The 18,070-nt window shown below is 40.3% G+C and overlaps 1 protein-coding gene across 4 annotated transcripts; it reads right to left on the reverse strand.

The window, feature by feature from the left end:
• On the reverse strand, positions 1–18,016 carry LOC104613447 (Ribosomal protein L33 family protein). Of its 4 annotated transcripts, none has more exons than XM_010281288.3 (3): positions 17,884–18,000; positions 17,279–17,398; positions 1–435 (listed from the first exon to the last, which is right to left on the reverse strand). In XM_010281288.3, exon 3 carries the CDS (start codon positions 397–399, stop codon positions 226–228), a length of 174 nt encoding a protein of 57 aa, XP_010279590.1. In that variant the 5' UTR covers positions 400–435; positions 17,279–17,398; positions 17,884–18,000; the 3' UTR covers positions 1–225. The 4 variants fall into 4 exon arrangements, with proteins under 4 accessions (XP_010279590.1, XP_010279583.1, XP_088760250.1 ...); XM_010281281.3 differs by lacking the exon at positions 17,279–17,398 and adding an exon at positions 17,733–17,811 and having other exon boundaries at positions 17,884–17,943; XM_088904124.1 differs by lacking the exon at positions 17,279–17,398 and having other exon boundaries at positions 17,884–18,016.
• Positions 18,017–18,070: the final 54 nt, after the last annotated feature.

Below are 18,070 nucleotides of genomic sequence, written 5' to 3' on the forward strand. Positions count from 1 at the left end.
GGCATAAATGAGTTAGTAGGCAGTATGGTTACTGAGAATTAAAAACTCATGTCCACTGTGCAACAGGATCAAAGGCACAAAGCGTATATTGCAGACCAGTAGTGATTAGATGGTAATAAGCTTAAAACATATAACCAGTCACCATGAAATAACTCACAAATTTTTGAAACATTGGTAAATTTTCTTTGGAATAAAGGGACACATCAATCCATATCAAAGCAGCACTCACTTCATCTTTGCTTCTGTAAACAAAACATGACGATTCACACGAGGATCATACTTACGGAACTCAAGCTTTTCTGTGATCTTCCGAGGATTCTTCCGCTTCACATAGAAGAATCCTGTCCCTGCAGCTGAGACAAGTCTGATGAAAATAGATCCACCCTTTGCCTTACCCATTCCTTTTCACTAAGCTGCAAAGCAGTCAACTAAAACCTGAAAAAACAATAGCTAGTTCCTATCAAAATAAATTGATTTCTTCAACAAATGGATAATAAAATGCAAATGATTTAGATGTTACATTGAATGCACACATCTTATTGCATAGTTAATGAAAGGCACATTAAGAAGGATAGTTAGGTTCAAATAACCAGATTATAAAAAAACTAGTAGATCAGAATACTATGCTTATTAAGGATATTGCTATGCATAAAAAATAATATTGCTCGGTAATTAGTGTGAAGATCAACATGTGTTGTTGAAATTAATCATGAAGAAAATCATAGAGCAATTATTCTGATGATTGAGCCATTCAAAAAAGATCGAAATGACTTCAAATAGCAGCATATTTGGTACAATAGGGCAAAATCTCTCAGCCCTTCTATCCATGGGGCAATTTTCATCCTTAAAGACCTTGCACACACCCAAACTAAACCATTGTTTGGGCACTTTCTGGACTGTTGTTAGTATTATTGATTTTTGAAAAAGATTATTGATTCATAATTATCACTCATCATCAGCATCAGCATCTAAGCCTCATCTCATCCCAACTATATGGGGTTGGCTACATGAATCTTGTTTCCCCATTCCATTCTGTTTAATGCCATATCCAATGATAAATTATTGGTGCTTAAATCATTTCTTACTACTACTGCTACCCATGTCCTTTTTGGTCTACCCCTAGCCAGCTAGCCCTTCAACTTGCAGAAAATCACTTCTTCTTACAGGTGTTGTTTAAGGTTTTCTATGCATGTGATCAAACCATCTTAGTCTACTTCCTGTCATTTTATCACCCATTGAAGCTACTCTTAGGTTCCTTCAAATGATCTCATTTCTGATCCTATCCTTTATACCTTTTCTATTCATCCATCTCAGAATACACACATCTGCCACACTCATTTTTTGGACATGCTGTTACTTGAATGCCCAACACTCTGTTCCATACAGCATAGGCGGCCTTAAAACTGTTTCTTTTTTCTTATGAAGGTATATAAAAAAGAACATTTCTTAAATGAAAAAATAGGTACAAAGTAAAAGTGATGAGAAATCACCAAAAGACAAGGCAGAATACAAAGAAACAAAAGAAAACAAGATACATCAGGATCTTTGCCACAATTCCAAGCACGACTAAAAACCATCTCCAAAAGACTCTCTAAGAACCCCTGAGATCTCGGATGAAATTAAAATCCAATCCAGATTTCTTCTTCCAATGAATGAGAAAAGTTCTTCCTTGGACTTTTCCTTGCCTTCAAAGAGCCTTCTATTCCTTTCCTTCCAAAGCTCCCTGCATACTGCAAAAGAAACACAAGACCAAGCAATTCCCACCTTATTGGAACCGAATCAAACTGGCCAGCATGCAAAAAAACATCCTTTGGGGATCTTGGATTCCCCCAAGCAACTCCAAAAAACCTGAAAATCAACAAAGTACTAAAAGATGGACATCTTCCTCAGCTTCACCAAACAAGTAGCATCTGTTAGCCACCAGAAACCCTCTCCTTTTTAAATGATCTTGAGCTAAAATGTTGTTCAAAGCAATCAGCCACGCAAAAGCTTTCACTGTAGGAGGAACTGGGTTCCCCCAAATACCTTTTATATTGGAACTTTCCACTTGATTTCTAGTTAATGACCTAACTGTGAACATCCATTTCTGCATTCCTTCCACCATCTTGCATAAACTCTATCAACCTCCAAATCCACCATTTGCAGCCTGTCCAAAAGCCTCCAACATTCCTCCACTCCCCAATCGAATGAAGGTCTTTGGAATGTTGAACACCAAACAACTCTATCTTGGACGATTTGGAAACATTGAGCAACCGAAATGTTCTTACTTGAATTGTAGTCTTAGGCATGCATCACAAAACCTTCCAATCCCCAACCACTAATCTTCCTAAAATCTTATTCATGCACGATCTCCCACTTTAAAAGAGACGCAATTTAGAAAGACTAACTGAAAGTTCATGATTCCTTTCCAAACACAAACTCCATGGGCAGACCTGACCTTCCTTGAATCTCACCCAAAACCCACCACCCCATACTTGCAAACAACTACCTTTCTCCACAAAGCCTCCCTCTCCTCCCCAAACTCCAAAGCCACTTTTCCAATAAAACTTTATAAAACACCCTACTTTTCTCCACAAAGGCTTGCTCTAAATCTAAGTGGTATTCACCTATCACAAAAAACTCCAGATGCGCCCCTCCATTTTGCCCATCCTGCTCTAATTCTATGGGTAGCATCCTTTTTTTTATCAGCAAAAGAGAACTTTATTTAAATTTAGGGTTAAATTAAAGTTTTACAGCTTGTGTTTGGGATTAATGCTCCCATCCTAGTACATATTTCTGTCCCACTTTACATTGCAGCCCAAAACAATTGTTGCCTCAAAGCCCCTTGTTTGGCAAGATAATCAGCTAGCCCATTTGCACTCCTTCTAACCCATTTGAATTCAGCTTCTACCTCCTTTGCAACATTTTCCACTTCCCTTATCACTTGTTTGAAAGTCCACGGGATATTTCTATTGTTTGTAGCCTAAGAGATGATCATCTTGGAATCCCCTTCAATCTCAATATGCCTAAGTCCTAGCTGCTTAGCTATCTTCAGCCCTTGTAGCAATGCCATTACCTCAGCTTTTAGAGAGTTGTCAATGCCAATCGGTCCAGAGAACAAAGCTAATATTCTCCTTTCAGAATTTCTGATTACTCCTCCAATACCTGACAGTCCCAGATTTCCAAGAGAGCTTCCATCAAAATTCAGTTTAATCCTATTGCCTTCTGGAGGTTTCCATTCCATCTTTACTTTCTTTTTCACTCTTGAGGATTGTGCTATTTCTGCCCAATATCTTAGAATGTCTGTGACTGAGAAGTCTTGGAAGATATGCAAGGATTTTACCCAATGAGCTACTTTAACTTTTATGGTGTTTATCACCTCCTCCACTATTCTACTCTTCTCCAAGAACATTCTGTTATTCCTTTCTTCCCAAATCACCCAACAAATAGCTGCCTTCGTAGCTTTCCACATGACCTTCCCTCTTTTCTTTGGTTGGCTCAAGAAGTCTCGATTGAAGAGTCCTACCACATCTTGAGGGGAAGCCCACCTGCAACCAAAGAGAGTACAAAAAAATTCCCAAATGTGATGCGTAAAGGAACAAGATAATAATAAATGTGCCAGGGACTCAACACTTTCTTTACAAAGGGAGCGCATGTGAGGAGAAAGGCAAACAAAAGGCCTTCTTCTCTGCAGCATATCACAAGTATTTACCTTGCCAAGGAAAATTTCCCAATAGAAAGCTTGAATTTTTGGGGGGATAGGCTTACTCCAAATTTCTTTTATAGGGAAATCCCCAACTAGGATGCTAGGCGAAGCAAGAACACTGAAAAAGGAAGAACAAGATAAGAGGCCACCTAAAGAGCCTTGCCAAATTCTGGAATCCTCCAAGGATGGGTCCAAGTGAACTTGTCCCATTAGATCCAGCAACTGAACTAAAGAGTCACATTCGTTTTCCCTGAGGCCCCTTCTGAAACCCAGATTCCAATTAACCCCATTTGGACCAGGTGTTCCCAAATTACATACGGTTTCCCCTTTAAGGTTTGACAAAATATAGAGGTCAGGAAAAAGATCTTTAAGTGGGATTTCTCCCACCCAAAGGTCTTCCTAGAAATGAACTTTATTGCCCTTTCCCACAAAATCGAATGGAGTTAAGGTAGGATAGCTTCATAAATTGCTTTCCAAGGAGAAGCTAAAGAAGCATGAGGGGCAACTTTTGCATCCCAACCATTTCCATCCAACCCATGAATGCTCTCAATGACTTTGTGCCACAGCCTGTCGCTTTCAAAAGGGAATCTCCAAAGCCGCTTTCCTAATAGAGCTGAGTTCCTAAGTGAAAGGTTTCCTATTCCCAAACCCCCTTGGTCCTTGGGCTTTCTAACTTGTTCCCAATTAATCAAGTGAACCTTCTTCTCCTCTCTTGGGTCCTAGAGGAAATCTCTCATGTATTTCTCTAAGCTCCTTGCTACCCTACAGGGTATTCTAATGGTTGAAAAGAAGCAAATAGGGAGGTTTTCCAAAGTAGCTCTAATCGAGGTTATCCTTTCACCTAGAGAGATATAATTCCTCTTCCACAGAGCTAGCTTCCTAGCAAATCTTTCAATGACTGGCTTTCAGAACCCTTCTGATCTAGGGTTTCCTCCTAAAGGTAGACCCTAGTAGCTAATTGGCCAACTTCTAATCTCACACCCCAAAATCTCAGTGGATCTATGGAGTTCCCCTTCCTCCAGATTAACCCCTACAATGCCAATTTTCGTCCAATTTATCCTTAGACCAGTCACCCCCACAAAGTTATCCAATAGCAACTTTAGGTTTACCACTCCTTCCTCATTGCCTCCCTCACAAAAAAAGATTGTGTCATCTACAAATTGAAGGTGGGTAACAACCACTTGATTCCTACCTATCCTTCACCCTCTAATCAGTCCTTGGAGATCAGCTTTCGCCACCTTTCTGCTTGACACTTCAGCCACTAAAGTGAAGAGAAAAGGGGATAAAGGATCTCCTTGCCTAATTCCTCTCTTAGCCAGAAAGAAATCCTTTGCTACACCATTAATAAGAATTGAGTAATGGACTGAACTTAAACATCCTCTAATCTAGGATCTCCATTTGGTTCCAAAACCCAACCTTTCTAGCATTTGTAGGAGAACTTCCCAGTTAACCAGATCATAAACTTTCTCTAGGTCCACTTTGCACACCAATCCTTTTCCTCTACCCTTTCTTTTTTCTACATCACACTCATTGGCTACTAAAATTTGATCCACAATCTGCCTTCCTTCCACAAAGGCACCTTGGAAAGGTGAGATGATCGAGGGTAGCACTTTCTTGATCCTTTTTGAGAAAACTTTTGAAATAATTTTGTATACACTCCCAATAAGGCTTATTGGCATATAATCTTTAGGAGTTTTAGCCTCCCTCTTTGGAATTAAAGTGATAAAAGTGGCATTCACCCCTCGAGACACCTCTCCTTTAAGAAAGAATTCACTGAATACTTCTAGAATATCAATTTTCAACCAATCCCAACATTCTTGAAAGAAGGCCATTGAGAATCCATCCAACCCGGGGGCTTTAGATCTTTCCATGGAGAAGGTTGCATCCTTGATTTCTTCCAAAGTGAAATTTCTTTCCAAAAAGAGAGATTGCTCTTCTGAAAGCCTAACCCCTTCCATTTTTGGTAGCTCTAGTGACACTTCGCTTGAATTTGTGAAAATTTCCTTGAAATGGTTTACAAAGATCCTTGTGATCTCTTGGCTCTCTCTTATTTCTTGACCCCCCTCCTCCACACTAAGGATTAAATTTTTCTTTCTCCTTCCATTTGCAAATGCGTGGAAAAACTTAGTGTTGCCATCTCCTTCAACAAGCCATTGACACCTTGATTTCTATCTCCAACAGATTTCCTCCTTCCTTAATATCTCTTCCAATTCTTGCTTGAGTTTCCATCATTCCTCTCTCTCTTCTTTTGATAAATTTTTGATAGCCTCTTTCTTGTCTAGCTCCTCAATCTTCCCCACTATGTTATCTTTTATTTCCTCTACCCTCCCAAAATGCTCTTTATTTCATTCTTTTATTTTCCCTTTTAGCCTCTTTAATTTCCTAGCAAAGCTTAACATTTTCAAACTCCCCAAGGGTCTGAGTTCCCACCACCAATCCTTCAATCTAGTCTTAAATGTGTGATATTCAAGCTACATATTTTCGAATATGAATGGAGTAGAGCTGCCCCCTGGAATTTCTTTCTCAACGGAAATGGGGCAATGATTTGAAGTAACCCTAGGTAGCCCTTTCACTACTATTTAGCCCCATTATTCTTCCTAGTCGGGAGTAGTGAGAAATCTATCCAGTTTGGAACAGGTTGGGGGGATTGAAATTTTGACCAAAGGAATCAATTAAGCTATTAAATTTCCTCATGCTAGTAGTGATTCCTTGGTTCGGGTTGTTTGTTTCCCCCGAAAATCTAGTGACATTGAAATCACCTCCCACACACCATGGTCCCTCCCAAATTCCCCTAATAGCACATAACTCCTCCCAAAAAGCCTCCCTGTCTCTACAGGAGTTAGGACCATATACATTGGTTAACACCCATTCTCTTCCATCCGATGATCTTCTAATTTTTAGGGAGACTGAATATCGGCCAATCAATTCCTCCACACATTCCATTTCCTCATTCCTCCAAATGGTCAAAATCCCTCCTGAGGCTCCCCATGATGGGGCATACGACCAGCTTAGGCCCCTAGATCCCCAAATACTTCTTATCCATCTCCTATTCAGCTCTGATATTTTGGTTTCTTGAACCAAGATCAGATCCGGTCTTTCTTTCCTGAGAGTATTCCTGATTGTCCTCTTTTTGGCACTTCCTAGACCTCTTACATTCCAGCTGATTATCTTCATTTCAACCTGCTTGTGACCCCTTGGCAATAGCTACTTAGTATTCCCATCTTTTTCTTTTCAGGCTCCTCTCTTCCTTCTTCTCATAATTTATTCCACACTTAAGCTTCTCTATCTCGCTTTGCTTCCTTCTCCTTTGCTTTCCTTTCTTCCTCAAATATACCTTACTTCCTTCAATCTTCCTTCCCACTATTCTCTTTCCTTCTGACTCTTCTTCCCCCTCCTGATTCATCCTCCTTGCTCCCACCTGGGCTAAGGTTTGGTATACAATCTTTGGTTGAGTGATGGGGTGGTTTGCTCTATTTTCGCTATTCTCTAAAACTAGGGTCGGGTCGGGTCAAATAGGTTTTCCAAGAGTAAGGACCAGATTCTAGCTCTCTCTTGTTCTAAACTGTTGTCCAATAGGTTCTCAAATTCTTGAGTTGTGGCACTTCCAATTGAGAGATTCTTAGGAGGAGTGGCACTGGACCTACGCAAATAGAGAAGCACAAGTTAGAGGGGTCTTGAAAAGGACTCACAAATTGAAAAGGTAAACACGGAGAAGAGGGGTTAGGGACTCCCTGAACCAACAAGTCTGTATCCTTCTCTTGATCAAGACCCACTGAATCGAAAACCTTGGCAGGCAACTCTGATATAGCATCTACTTTTTGTTCCTCCTATGCTTCTTTGTCTGGGTTTGTGCTAAGACCTGATACCCCTTTCTTAGTATCTTGATGTTGCGCCTCCAATGGGAATTCTCCATCTTCTCTAATGACTAAAACTGAGTTTGCCACAAAGAATGGGGCAGGACTAGCACCCAATTCTTCTCCTGGAACCAAGCCGGAGTTGCTAGAGGGGTTTTCGAACAAAATCTCTATTCCCAACATTTTGTCGTCCCACAAGATGCAAGTTTTAGAAGTGTTAGCACTTCCAATACTAGATTCTAGCTCCGTCTCATACACCTCTTGACTTAGGTCTTCCCAGTCACTTTCATCTTCAGATTCGTCACTCTCATGTCTATTAAATTTCGGATTGGGCTTATCAAGAGTTGTAGAGTTGTTCGTCAACACCGACTTCCATACCCATGAAGCGGTGCCTCCTTTTCTGGCGTCTCCAGGAGCTTTAGGAGAGGCCCTGCAACTCTGCAACAAAACTGCGGCGGGAAGGTGAGCAATAGGGGTCGAAAGAGACAATGATAGACCCCTACTACGGTCTGCCATCCTTTGGGCTGAACCGCTCACCCGATCCATTGGTTCGCTCGGTCCAACCAGCGGTTTTGAGTTTGACGTAGATTTAAGGTTTGAAGAGGTTTTACTGCCTCTTAAAGTTGTAACCTCCGCATATGTTCTTTTAGTGACCCGCATGCATTAATGAACGGCTCAGATTCTAAGCTTTCATTAGTGATCTGGTTTCCATCTTTTGAATAGGATGACCGTTCAATTTCCTTTATTTTGCAAGAGCGGTCAAACTTCTCTTTCACTTATTCCCATTCTTTGGCCCTTGCCACATCATCGTCTTCTACCTCCCACAAGTTTCTCCACAGTCTCTCCTCCACCAACGGTAGCAACCAAATCACAATTTGTGAATCGCCTATTTTCATCTCCAATGTTCTTGGGACTGCTTCCACTTTGATCCCTCTCAGACCCATTACAGCCGCACTGAGGTTTGAAGTATCCAGATCTTCCAAGACCCCTCCACAAAGGGATGCGATTTGCTTAAAAGTTTCAGGGGACCATAAATTGAAAGGAAGCCCTAAAACTTTAAGACGGAAAACTTCTGTGTGGTCTATGTGGTTTGCGCTCGGAGTCCACTGGCTAATTACCATTACACCTTCCGAGGTCTGAATCGGAAGAGCGTTGTTATGATTCAGCCTGCCTTGGAGTTCTATTTGTCTGAGATTAGTCGCATAGAGAGAGATAGAAAGGTGGAAGAAAGAGAGAGAGAGAGAGAGAAAAGGAGAAAGTCTGGTCCGAACTGGAAGTCAAAAAACCTAACTCCCATTCGACCAGACATGTGCTTTTATTATTAAAATAAATGGAAAAGACATATGTGCCCTTATTTAAGTAAGGAGCACTGGTTCTAACATAATATTACAGATCAACAACCTTAATATAAGTATAAAGATAGAAATACCCCTTACGCTAACACTCCCCCTCAAGCTGGTGAGTATATATCATATAATCCCAGCTTGTTACATATGTAGTCCACTCTTCCCCGACTCAACCCTTTTGTAAATAAGTCTGCCCACTGGTTTCCTGTATTAACGTATGCAGTGTCTAGCTCTCCATTCAGCACCTTCTCCCTCACAAAGTGACAGTCAACCTCAATGTGCTTCGTTCTTTCATGAAACACTGGATTAGAAGAAATATGAACTGCAGCCTAATTGTACCCTACTTCCTGTAGAAGATTCCTTAGCCACACTAATTCACAAGCAGTATGCGCCATAGCCCTATATTCTGCTTCTGCACTACTTCTTGCCACGACTATCTGCTTCTTACTTTTCCATGTCACCAGGTTACCCCCCAGGAAAGTGCAATAGCTTGTGGTAAACCGCCTATCAGACATAGAATCGGCCCAGTCAGCATCAGAATACCCTTCTATTTCAAGTTTTCCGCCACTTTTGTATATCAAACCGCGACCCAGAGCCCCTTTTAAATACCTCACAATTCTCAGAACTGCATTCCAATGAAGAATCAGAGGTTTCTGCATGAACTAACTTACCATACTAACCGCAAATGAGATGTCTGGCCTAGTAATGGTTAGGTAGTTCAGTTTACCTACAAGTCGTCGGTATCTACCAAGGTCTTCAAACACTTCACCCATATCACTGCTTAGCCTAGTATTTGTGTCCATAGGTGTTTCAGTTGGTTTAGCACCCAACAAGCCTGTTTCTTCCAGCAAATCAAGCACATATTTCCTCTGGCACAGATTAATACCATACTTAGATCTCGCTACCTCTATCCCCAAGAAATATTTCAATTTACCAAGATCCTTTGTCTGAAAATGATCCTGTAGATAAGTCTTCAGCCTATCAATACCCATGTTATCATTCCCGGTAATAACAATATCATCTACATACACCACCAACAGTATTTTTCCTCTCGGAGAGTCATGACTGAATACAGAATGATCAACTTGGTACTGTTTCATACCAAACTTCTTTACCACCTCACTGAACCTACCAAACCATGCTCGAGGAGACTGTTTAAGCTCATATATAACCTTCCTTAGTCTGCACACCTTACCATCCTCCCCCTGAGCAACAAACCCTGGAGGTTGATCCATGTAGACCTCCTCGAGTAAGTCACCATGCAAAAAGGCATTCTTGATATCAAGCTAATATAACGGCCAATCATACATAGCTGCAAGAGAGATCACAACACAAACTGACCCTATCTTAGCAACTGGTGAGGTCTCTGTGTAGTCAATACCATAGGTTTGGGAGTACCCTTTTGCAACCAATCGCGCTTTCAGGCGTTCAACACTACCATCAGGCAGATACTTAACTGTATAAACCCATTTACAACCAACAGCTTGCTTCCCAGGAGGAAGAACGGTGAGGTCCCAAGTATGATTATGATGAAGGGTTGAAAGTTCTTCTTCCATCGCACGGCACCACCCTGGAGAGGCAAGGGCTTCCTAGACATCCTTAGGGACAACAACTGATGATAACAAGGTGACAAACTGGCGATGGGAGGTGGAAAGGTGAGTAAGTGAAACATAATTAGAAATAGGATGAAGGGTGCAAGTGCGTTTACCTTTCCGCAAGGCAATGGGAAGATCAAGATCATATGCTGGGTTCGGATCTGGAGTCGGATTTGTCGACGGTGATGTAGCCGGAGGAGTAGTAGCTGGTGCGTGTGGGCGATGTGTATACACTTGACGGATAGGTGGGCATTCAACAGGTGGTGGCACTGGAGGCAAGGATTTGGTCACGACTGGAACAAGGGGAAGAGGGTCGGCAACAAGAAATGGAAGAGGAGGAGGTGACGAGGAGGAAGAAGTATCACCGGACCCCAAAAAGAACGGAGTAGACTCAAAGAAGGTGACATCAGCACACACAAAGGACCGTTGATAACTAGGATGGTAACACTTATACCCTTTCTGGGTCCGAGAATAGCCAAGGAAGATGCACTTGAGAGAACGGGCATCAAACTTGTCGTTCCTGGGACCCAGATTATGGACGAAACAGACACACCCAAATACCCTAGGGGTAAGAGGAAACGGAGACAAGGCGGGAAACAGGATTGTAAACGGAGAATGACCATCAAGGATGGATGTGGGCATCCGATTAATCAGAAAGAAAGAGGTAAGCACCGCATTACTCCAAAAGGGTTTGGGAACATTCATGTGATGCATGAGGGATCGTGCTGTTTCCAAGAGATGGCGATTCTTTCTCTCAGCCACCCCATTTTGTTGTGGGGTGTAGGTACATGAGGTCTGATGTATAATGCCGTGTTGGTCCAGGTATTCTTGAAATGATGAGGATAAATATTCACGGCCATTATCAAAACGGAAAACTTTAATGTGAATACCAAATTGATTACGAATCTTAGCATAAAATTTCTGAAAAATGGTAAACAATTCACTTCTTTCTTTCATTAGATAGAGCCACGTCATCCTTGAAAAATCATCTACAAAAATGACAAAATATCTATACCCATTATATGACATCACTTTATAAGGACCCCAAACATCGGAGTGAATAAAAAAAAAAGGACTCAACACACGGTTATCAACCCTAGAACTAAAGGGAACACAATGGTGTTTCCCAAACTGACACGACTCACAATCCAAAACAAAAAGTTGACTCAAAGACGGAACCAAAGACTTCAAAACTTTCAACGACGAATGACCAAATCGACAGTGCCACTGGAGAGGAGAAAGGGATGACTGGAGAGCTGTTGAAGTTTTTCCACCACCGTCAAGGTAATACAATCCACCAGCTTCATGCCCTCCACCAATCTTCATCCCCGTCTTGAGATCCTAAAAAACACACATAGAAGGATAAAAAGTAATAGAGCAATTAAGTGATTTGGTCAACTTACTAACAGACATAAGATTAAAAGGCAATTTAGGAACATACAAAACTGAGGATAGGGATACAGGGTCTAAGTCAACATTACCAACACCACAAATTGAGGATGTGGAACCATTAACAAGGGTGACAGATTGTGATGTTGAGCAATGAGATAGGGAAGAAAACACGCCTGGAGTTCCAGTCATGTGATCGGAGGCTCCAGAGTCAATGATCCAAGGATTGGGTGTGGATGCCAAACAAGCCATACCTGAATGAGCGAAAGTAGCCGTGTTCTGTTGTGATGTGGATTGGATAAACCTCTCATATTCATCACGGGGAACACTCACCATCTCCTTCACGGGATCATCTGTGGATGTAGGAGGTATCTGATCAAATGAACGATTCTCCTGTCTAAAGCTGGAACTGGTGTCACTAGTCACAGCATGATTGGCCCAGGTCGAGGGTGGACCATGTACATCATAACAATAGTTGATGGTATGTCCATCCATACCACAATGAGTGCACCTCCTCGGGCCTGAGCCACGTCCTCTACCACGGGCTCCCCCCTGAATCTCTGCCCCCAGTACGACCATCACCACGATTATAAGTAGGCCCACCATTGCCACTTCGGCCATACACCGAACCACTACTACTACCACGGCCAAACTGAGCCCCCCGAGCTCCACCTCTAGCACCACAGCCTCTCAACACAGCAAAGGCAGATCAATCTGAGATATTAGAGTTCTCAGTAGATCCGATAGAAGTTCTCCAGAGTCGAGCAAATACCTCTTCTAAAGAAGGGAGAGCTGATCCTCCTAGTATCTGAGCCCGTACTGGTTCATATTCAGATTTTAGTCCCATCAAAAATCGAGTCACATCAAGTTGTTCTCTCTGTTGTTGCTGAATTTTGACATTAGAAGTGAGAGGGTGATAGACATTCAGCTCATTACGTATGTTTCTCATACTGGCATATTACTCCTCAAGACTCTGATTACCCTGTTGCAGATTAAAGTACTCCTGATACACTCTGGTTGTATTGTCCTGACCCGAATACAATTTCTTCGCATGGTCCCACACATCTTTGGCAGTGTCAAGAAACATGAAATTTACGCTAATCTTGGGCTCCATACTATTCCATAACCATGTGATGATCTGAGCATCCTCTTACTCCCAGTCTTCATACTCGTGAGAGTCAGTGGAGGGTTTCTCCTCTCTTATGTGTTTTACTTTCTTCTTTGCCTTCAGAAAGACTTCGACGGATTTAGCCCAAGGCACATAATTCTCTCCATTTAGTTTAATGGAGATCATCTGAACATCCAGGTAGTCTGTAGGCACCATCACATTAGATTTACAATCACTGTTATCTCCCATTCTGTTATCACCGATTCTGCACACTTGCTGAATTCTGCACACTACACACGACTAGATCACACTCGTCACACTGATTTCAGCACTTGTTGTTGCTGAAAATTGTACTCTTTACACCACAAACCCTACTCCTATGGCTACCTGAAATCTCACCACTATATGATCACAACTCTTCCTTCGAAATACACAAAAACAGCATAAACCCTAGCACGCTACTGTCTGAAACCCCAACATATGATCTGAAACATACTTCCTATTTGATCCATAACAGAAATCATGCATAGAAATCTCTTACCTTATCACTGAAGGAACAACCACACGAGCAAAAAATCAGTCCACACAAGACAGCCACTGCACCACACAGATTGGCCCTCTTTTCTTCATCGATTAGGGGAGGGCTTCTTAGAAACCACAGCAATCGACCACACAAGACACGACTGGAGGCATAGAAATCTCCAAGGGGAGAGGGCGATCACTCCTTTTCAGCCTTTTCCCTTATCTCCAGTTGAATGCGGGAAAATCAAGAGAAACCCTAGATTGGGTGCACAGAGAATAGAAATCTAGGCAGATAGAAATCTAGGCAGATTCGAGTTGCTCTGATACCATGTTATGATTCGGCCTGTCTTGGAGTTCTATTTGTCTGAGATCAATCACGTAAAGAGAGGTAGAAAGGTGGAAGAAAGAGAGAGAGAGAGAGAGAGAGAGAGAGAGAGAGAGAAAAGGAGAGAGTCTGGTTCGAACTGGAAGTCAAAAAACCTAACTCCCATTTGGCCAAACATGTGCTTTTATTATTAAAATAAATGGAAAAGACATATGTGCCCTTATTTAAGTAAGGAGCATTGGTTCTAACATAATATTACAGATCAACAACCTTAAATATAAGTATAAAGACAGAAATACCCCTTACGCTAACAAGCATAAATCTCCTCTACAATCTTATCAACTTCTAACAGAGCTTTATCTGCTTGGAAAGGCCGAAGATTGAAGGGACCTTCAAATTTCAATTTCTATTTCAGTTCCTCTGCTACAAAGATCCATTTTGACACTTTCTTGTTTGCATAAACTACAAACATTTTACGCCAATCCTTATCATTCCCATCTGCTTCCTTCCCATCATCTGTCTTTGAGTGGTTTGCCTCATCGTGGTTGGCCTAGGTTTTCTTTGATTGCTCTTCGATTCTCCACAAGAACTCCTGCAATTCTTTCACAAACATGGTCCAACCTTTACTTTGGTTTCCAAGGGGGATACAAATCATCTGTTTTCTGCCCAAGCCGAACCACTATGTGACTGTGATGAACCATCCTTTCCTACTGAAACGTTGTTTTGCTTCAAATACCTTTCCATTTAGCTTCATCACATTCTTCTAGTTCTGAGATCTCCTTGAGACTATGGCTACATCCAAAAAACCTTTTAGCCAGGCAACCACATCCTTCGGTAGGTACACAGAGGCTCTTTTCTCTTCTCTGATCTTCATCGGAACCAGGTTCCTTGACTTCACTTCCTCAAACTTAAACAATTTTGCTTCAATGGAAGCTTCCTTTCTCCATCTCCCCACTGATTTGAAACTCCCTTTCTCCATTATTCAACAGGTGAGATTTTGTGTGGCAAAAGAAGCTTAGTTAATGGAATCTTGTATGGCTGACACCTCAAGTTCTATGGGTAGCATCCTTAATCTCTCCCTTGTTATGAACTATTGAACCAAGATATAGGAAAATGTTGCATTGAGTTATACCTTGTTGAATCCTCTTGCATATCCTTAATTAGGCCTATATACCCATTTGAAACCCCTTTCTTTTTCTAAGACTCACCATATTATCTCTCTAGGAACTCTATCGTATGCTTTCTCTAGATGAACACTTCATGAAGATCTATCTTTTTCTCTCTTAACTTTTTTACCAATCATCGCAAAAGAATGATAGCTTTCATAATTGATCTCTTTGGCATAAACCCAAATTGGTTCTTTGATATACTTGTTTCAAGTTGTTTCAAGGTATATGTTATTTTTAACACTATCAGTATTACTAGTTTCTCTTATTAGCATCCTCTACATGTTGTTCATTTAATAATTTTTCAAAATAGTTTTTCATCTTTGCTTGATTTTCTCATCTTTTACCAAGACTCTTTTATCTTCCTTTTTAATGCACTTAATACAGTTTAAGTCTCCGCCTTTCCTTTCTCTTACTCTTTACTAGTTAATGAATTCCTTTTTCTCCTTCTTTAATGCCTAATTTATGATAAAGCCCATCATATGCCTAAAACTTAATTTCATTTACTTTCTTTTTAATTTCCTTTCTTATGGTTTTATATTTTTTTCCTAATTTTCTACATTTCTAGACTTTTACCATTCCTTGTAACATGCTCATTTTAATTTGATTATATTTCGAATCTCTTCAAACCACCACTAAGTTTCTTTAGCACTTTTCCATTTTCCTTTAAATCCCCCCAAGACATCCATTGCTACTTTCTTTATGCAATTTACCATTTCAAGTCACATATCATTAGTCTTTCCATCTAACTTCCATTTTTTCTTTTACTAACAAAATGCCTCTAAATTGAGCTAGATTTTCTCCTTTTATGTTTTCTCACCTAATTCTTGGACATCTAGTTTCTTCCCTATTTTTCTTCCAATTCTTAATATGCACATCAACCACCACTAGTCTATGTTGTGTGGTTAAGTTTTTCTCTGAAATAACTTTGCAATCCTTACACATCATTTGTTTTGCTCTAGTAAGGAAAAAATCTATTTGACTTACATTTGATCCACTTTAAAATTTTATTAAGTATTCATCATTCTTTTGAAAAATGTGTTTAAAATTGGCATATTATAAGCTATTACAAATTCTAATATTGTTTCTCCTGTTTCATTCCTCTCCCCAAACCCAAATGCACCATATTATATCCTATGCTTCATTTTCTCACATGTCATTTTTATCTCCTATAAATTATTATCACTATTATTAATTATTATCAGTATTACTGATATTCCTTTTCTTGGATGCTATTGATAAGATTCTCCTTAACAATACATGATGTACAATCCAGATTGCCCATGATGTTTAAATATGGCAAAGATGATGTTTAAATATGGAATGTGAGTTAGCTTTTTCCTTACCATGTGTGGGCCTAGGAAATCAAAATGATTATTGGGTAAGCCACAGACCAGAATCATTTTAACAATACAGGTGCACTTTTTGTCATAGTTTTTTGCAAAGATAAAAGACACCATGTTGTTAACAGCCTACAAGCATTCTCTTGAAGGATGTCATATCCAATTCTTGCATGACATTTAGTGGGGAACAGTTCTCTTCTGTTTTTACACATGGCTTCCACTTATACAATGATAGAGATATTGTTGTTTCTATCATTCTCTCCTATGGGGATAATGGTCTGAATTGCAATCTTTGTTTTAATATTCATAGAAATGCGGACTTCTGGAGTTGGAGAGGTTGCCTCCCTCACTCACTCACTGACAAAGGTTTACATATGTAGCATATATGCAAACTCTGTTGACACTTTTGTTTAGTCTCATAACCCTGTTGGAATCTTCTTTTTTGCTCTTGTTTCCTGGAAAATTAATTACAGCTGTTTTAAATTCCTCCTGGGGTCTCTTAACCCTGTAGGGCCAGCAATGTTGTATGGAGCAAAATGAAATTTTTGGGTAATTAAGAAACTAATGAGTGGTAGAAATATGAATGCTGAAATGGATGAGTGGAGAAACTAGAAATGACAGGATAGGAAATGAAGCCATTCGAAGGAACCTGGGAGTAGAAGAGCTAAGATGGTTTGGTCACATATAGAGGAGACCATCTACAACACCTATAAGAAGAAGTGATCTATTATAAGTGTAAGGGGCGGGGACTAGAAGAGCTAGGGGCAGACCAAAAAGGACATAGGTTGAAGTAATAACAAACGATTTAGGTACTCATCATTTAACAATGGATATGACACTAAACAAAACATAATGGTGAAACATCATGATGACGTTCTTCTCAAAAGTATAGAGTTATAGACATCATGAATTCAGATGAGTACATGACAAATTGAAGCCAATTACCTCAGGTTCAAAGTGATCTTTGGAGGTCCAACCCCTTGAAGAGATCAGATATTCAAACAGTTTATATGTTTGGGAGCATGTTATATTGTTATTGTTATGAAAGCCAGTCCTTTAGTTGGGCTGTCAAAAGAACATGATAATATTATAACATTGAAGATTATGACGGGGAATTAAAGAAACTACAAGTGCTGCCAAAAGAACAGAAATAAACAAGCTTCCATGCTATAGTCGACATATCCTGGTACGAAGTAGCTTTCCATGCGAAGGCAAACCCAAAGGCGGCAATAATCAAAACAAAGGACAGGATCAAATTTCCCTTCTGAAGGAATGGGTTTAATCTTGTACTTCGATCAGAACAGGTTAAATAAATAGATAATTACATTCCATGATAACTGGATTGCTATTTATCTTCTGTTATTCTTTTGAGCCAAAATTCAAGCAAAAGATACATAACCCATAACGCTTTTCTACTTCCTTCAATTTGAGAAGAAAAAATACGGGAAACCATCTCAAGGTTCCAGAGCTTGCATCTCCTACCAGAAGAGCACTTGTTTCAGTTCTATTTAAAATCTAGACATTAAATAAATAAACAAATTCAAAGTTACCTCTTCTTCTTGTCGTTCGCCGGATTCCGTCGTCGTCACCGTCGTGGCAGTGCAGCAGCGAACAAAACCCAAAACCCTAATAAAGGACCAAGAAGTGAAAAAAAAGGTACGAAGGACTCTTTTCAGTGCAAGGACATAAATGCCCTTCACATAAATAACTAATTACTCGTAAGCTGAAAAACGCGAA

This window comes from Nelumbo nucifera, chromosome 4 (assembly GCF_055504915.1).
Source record: "Nelumbo nucifera cultivar China Antique chromosome 4, China Antique-T2T, whole genome shotgun sequence".
In the NCBI taxonomy this organism is placed as follows: Eukaryota; Viridiplantae; Streptophyta; class Magnoliopsida; order Proteales; family Nelumbonaceae; genus Nelumbo; species Nelumbo nucifera.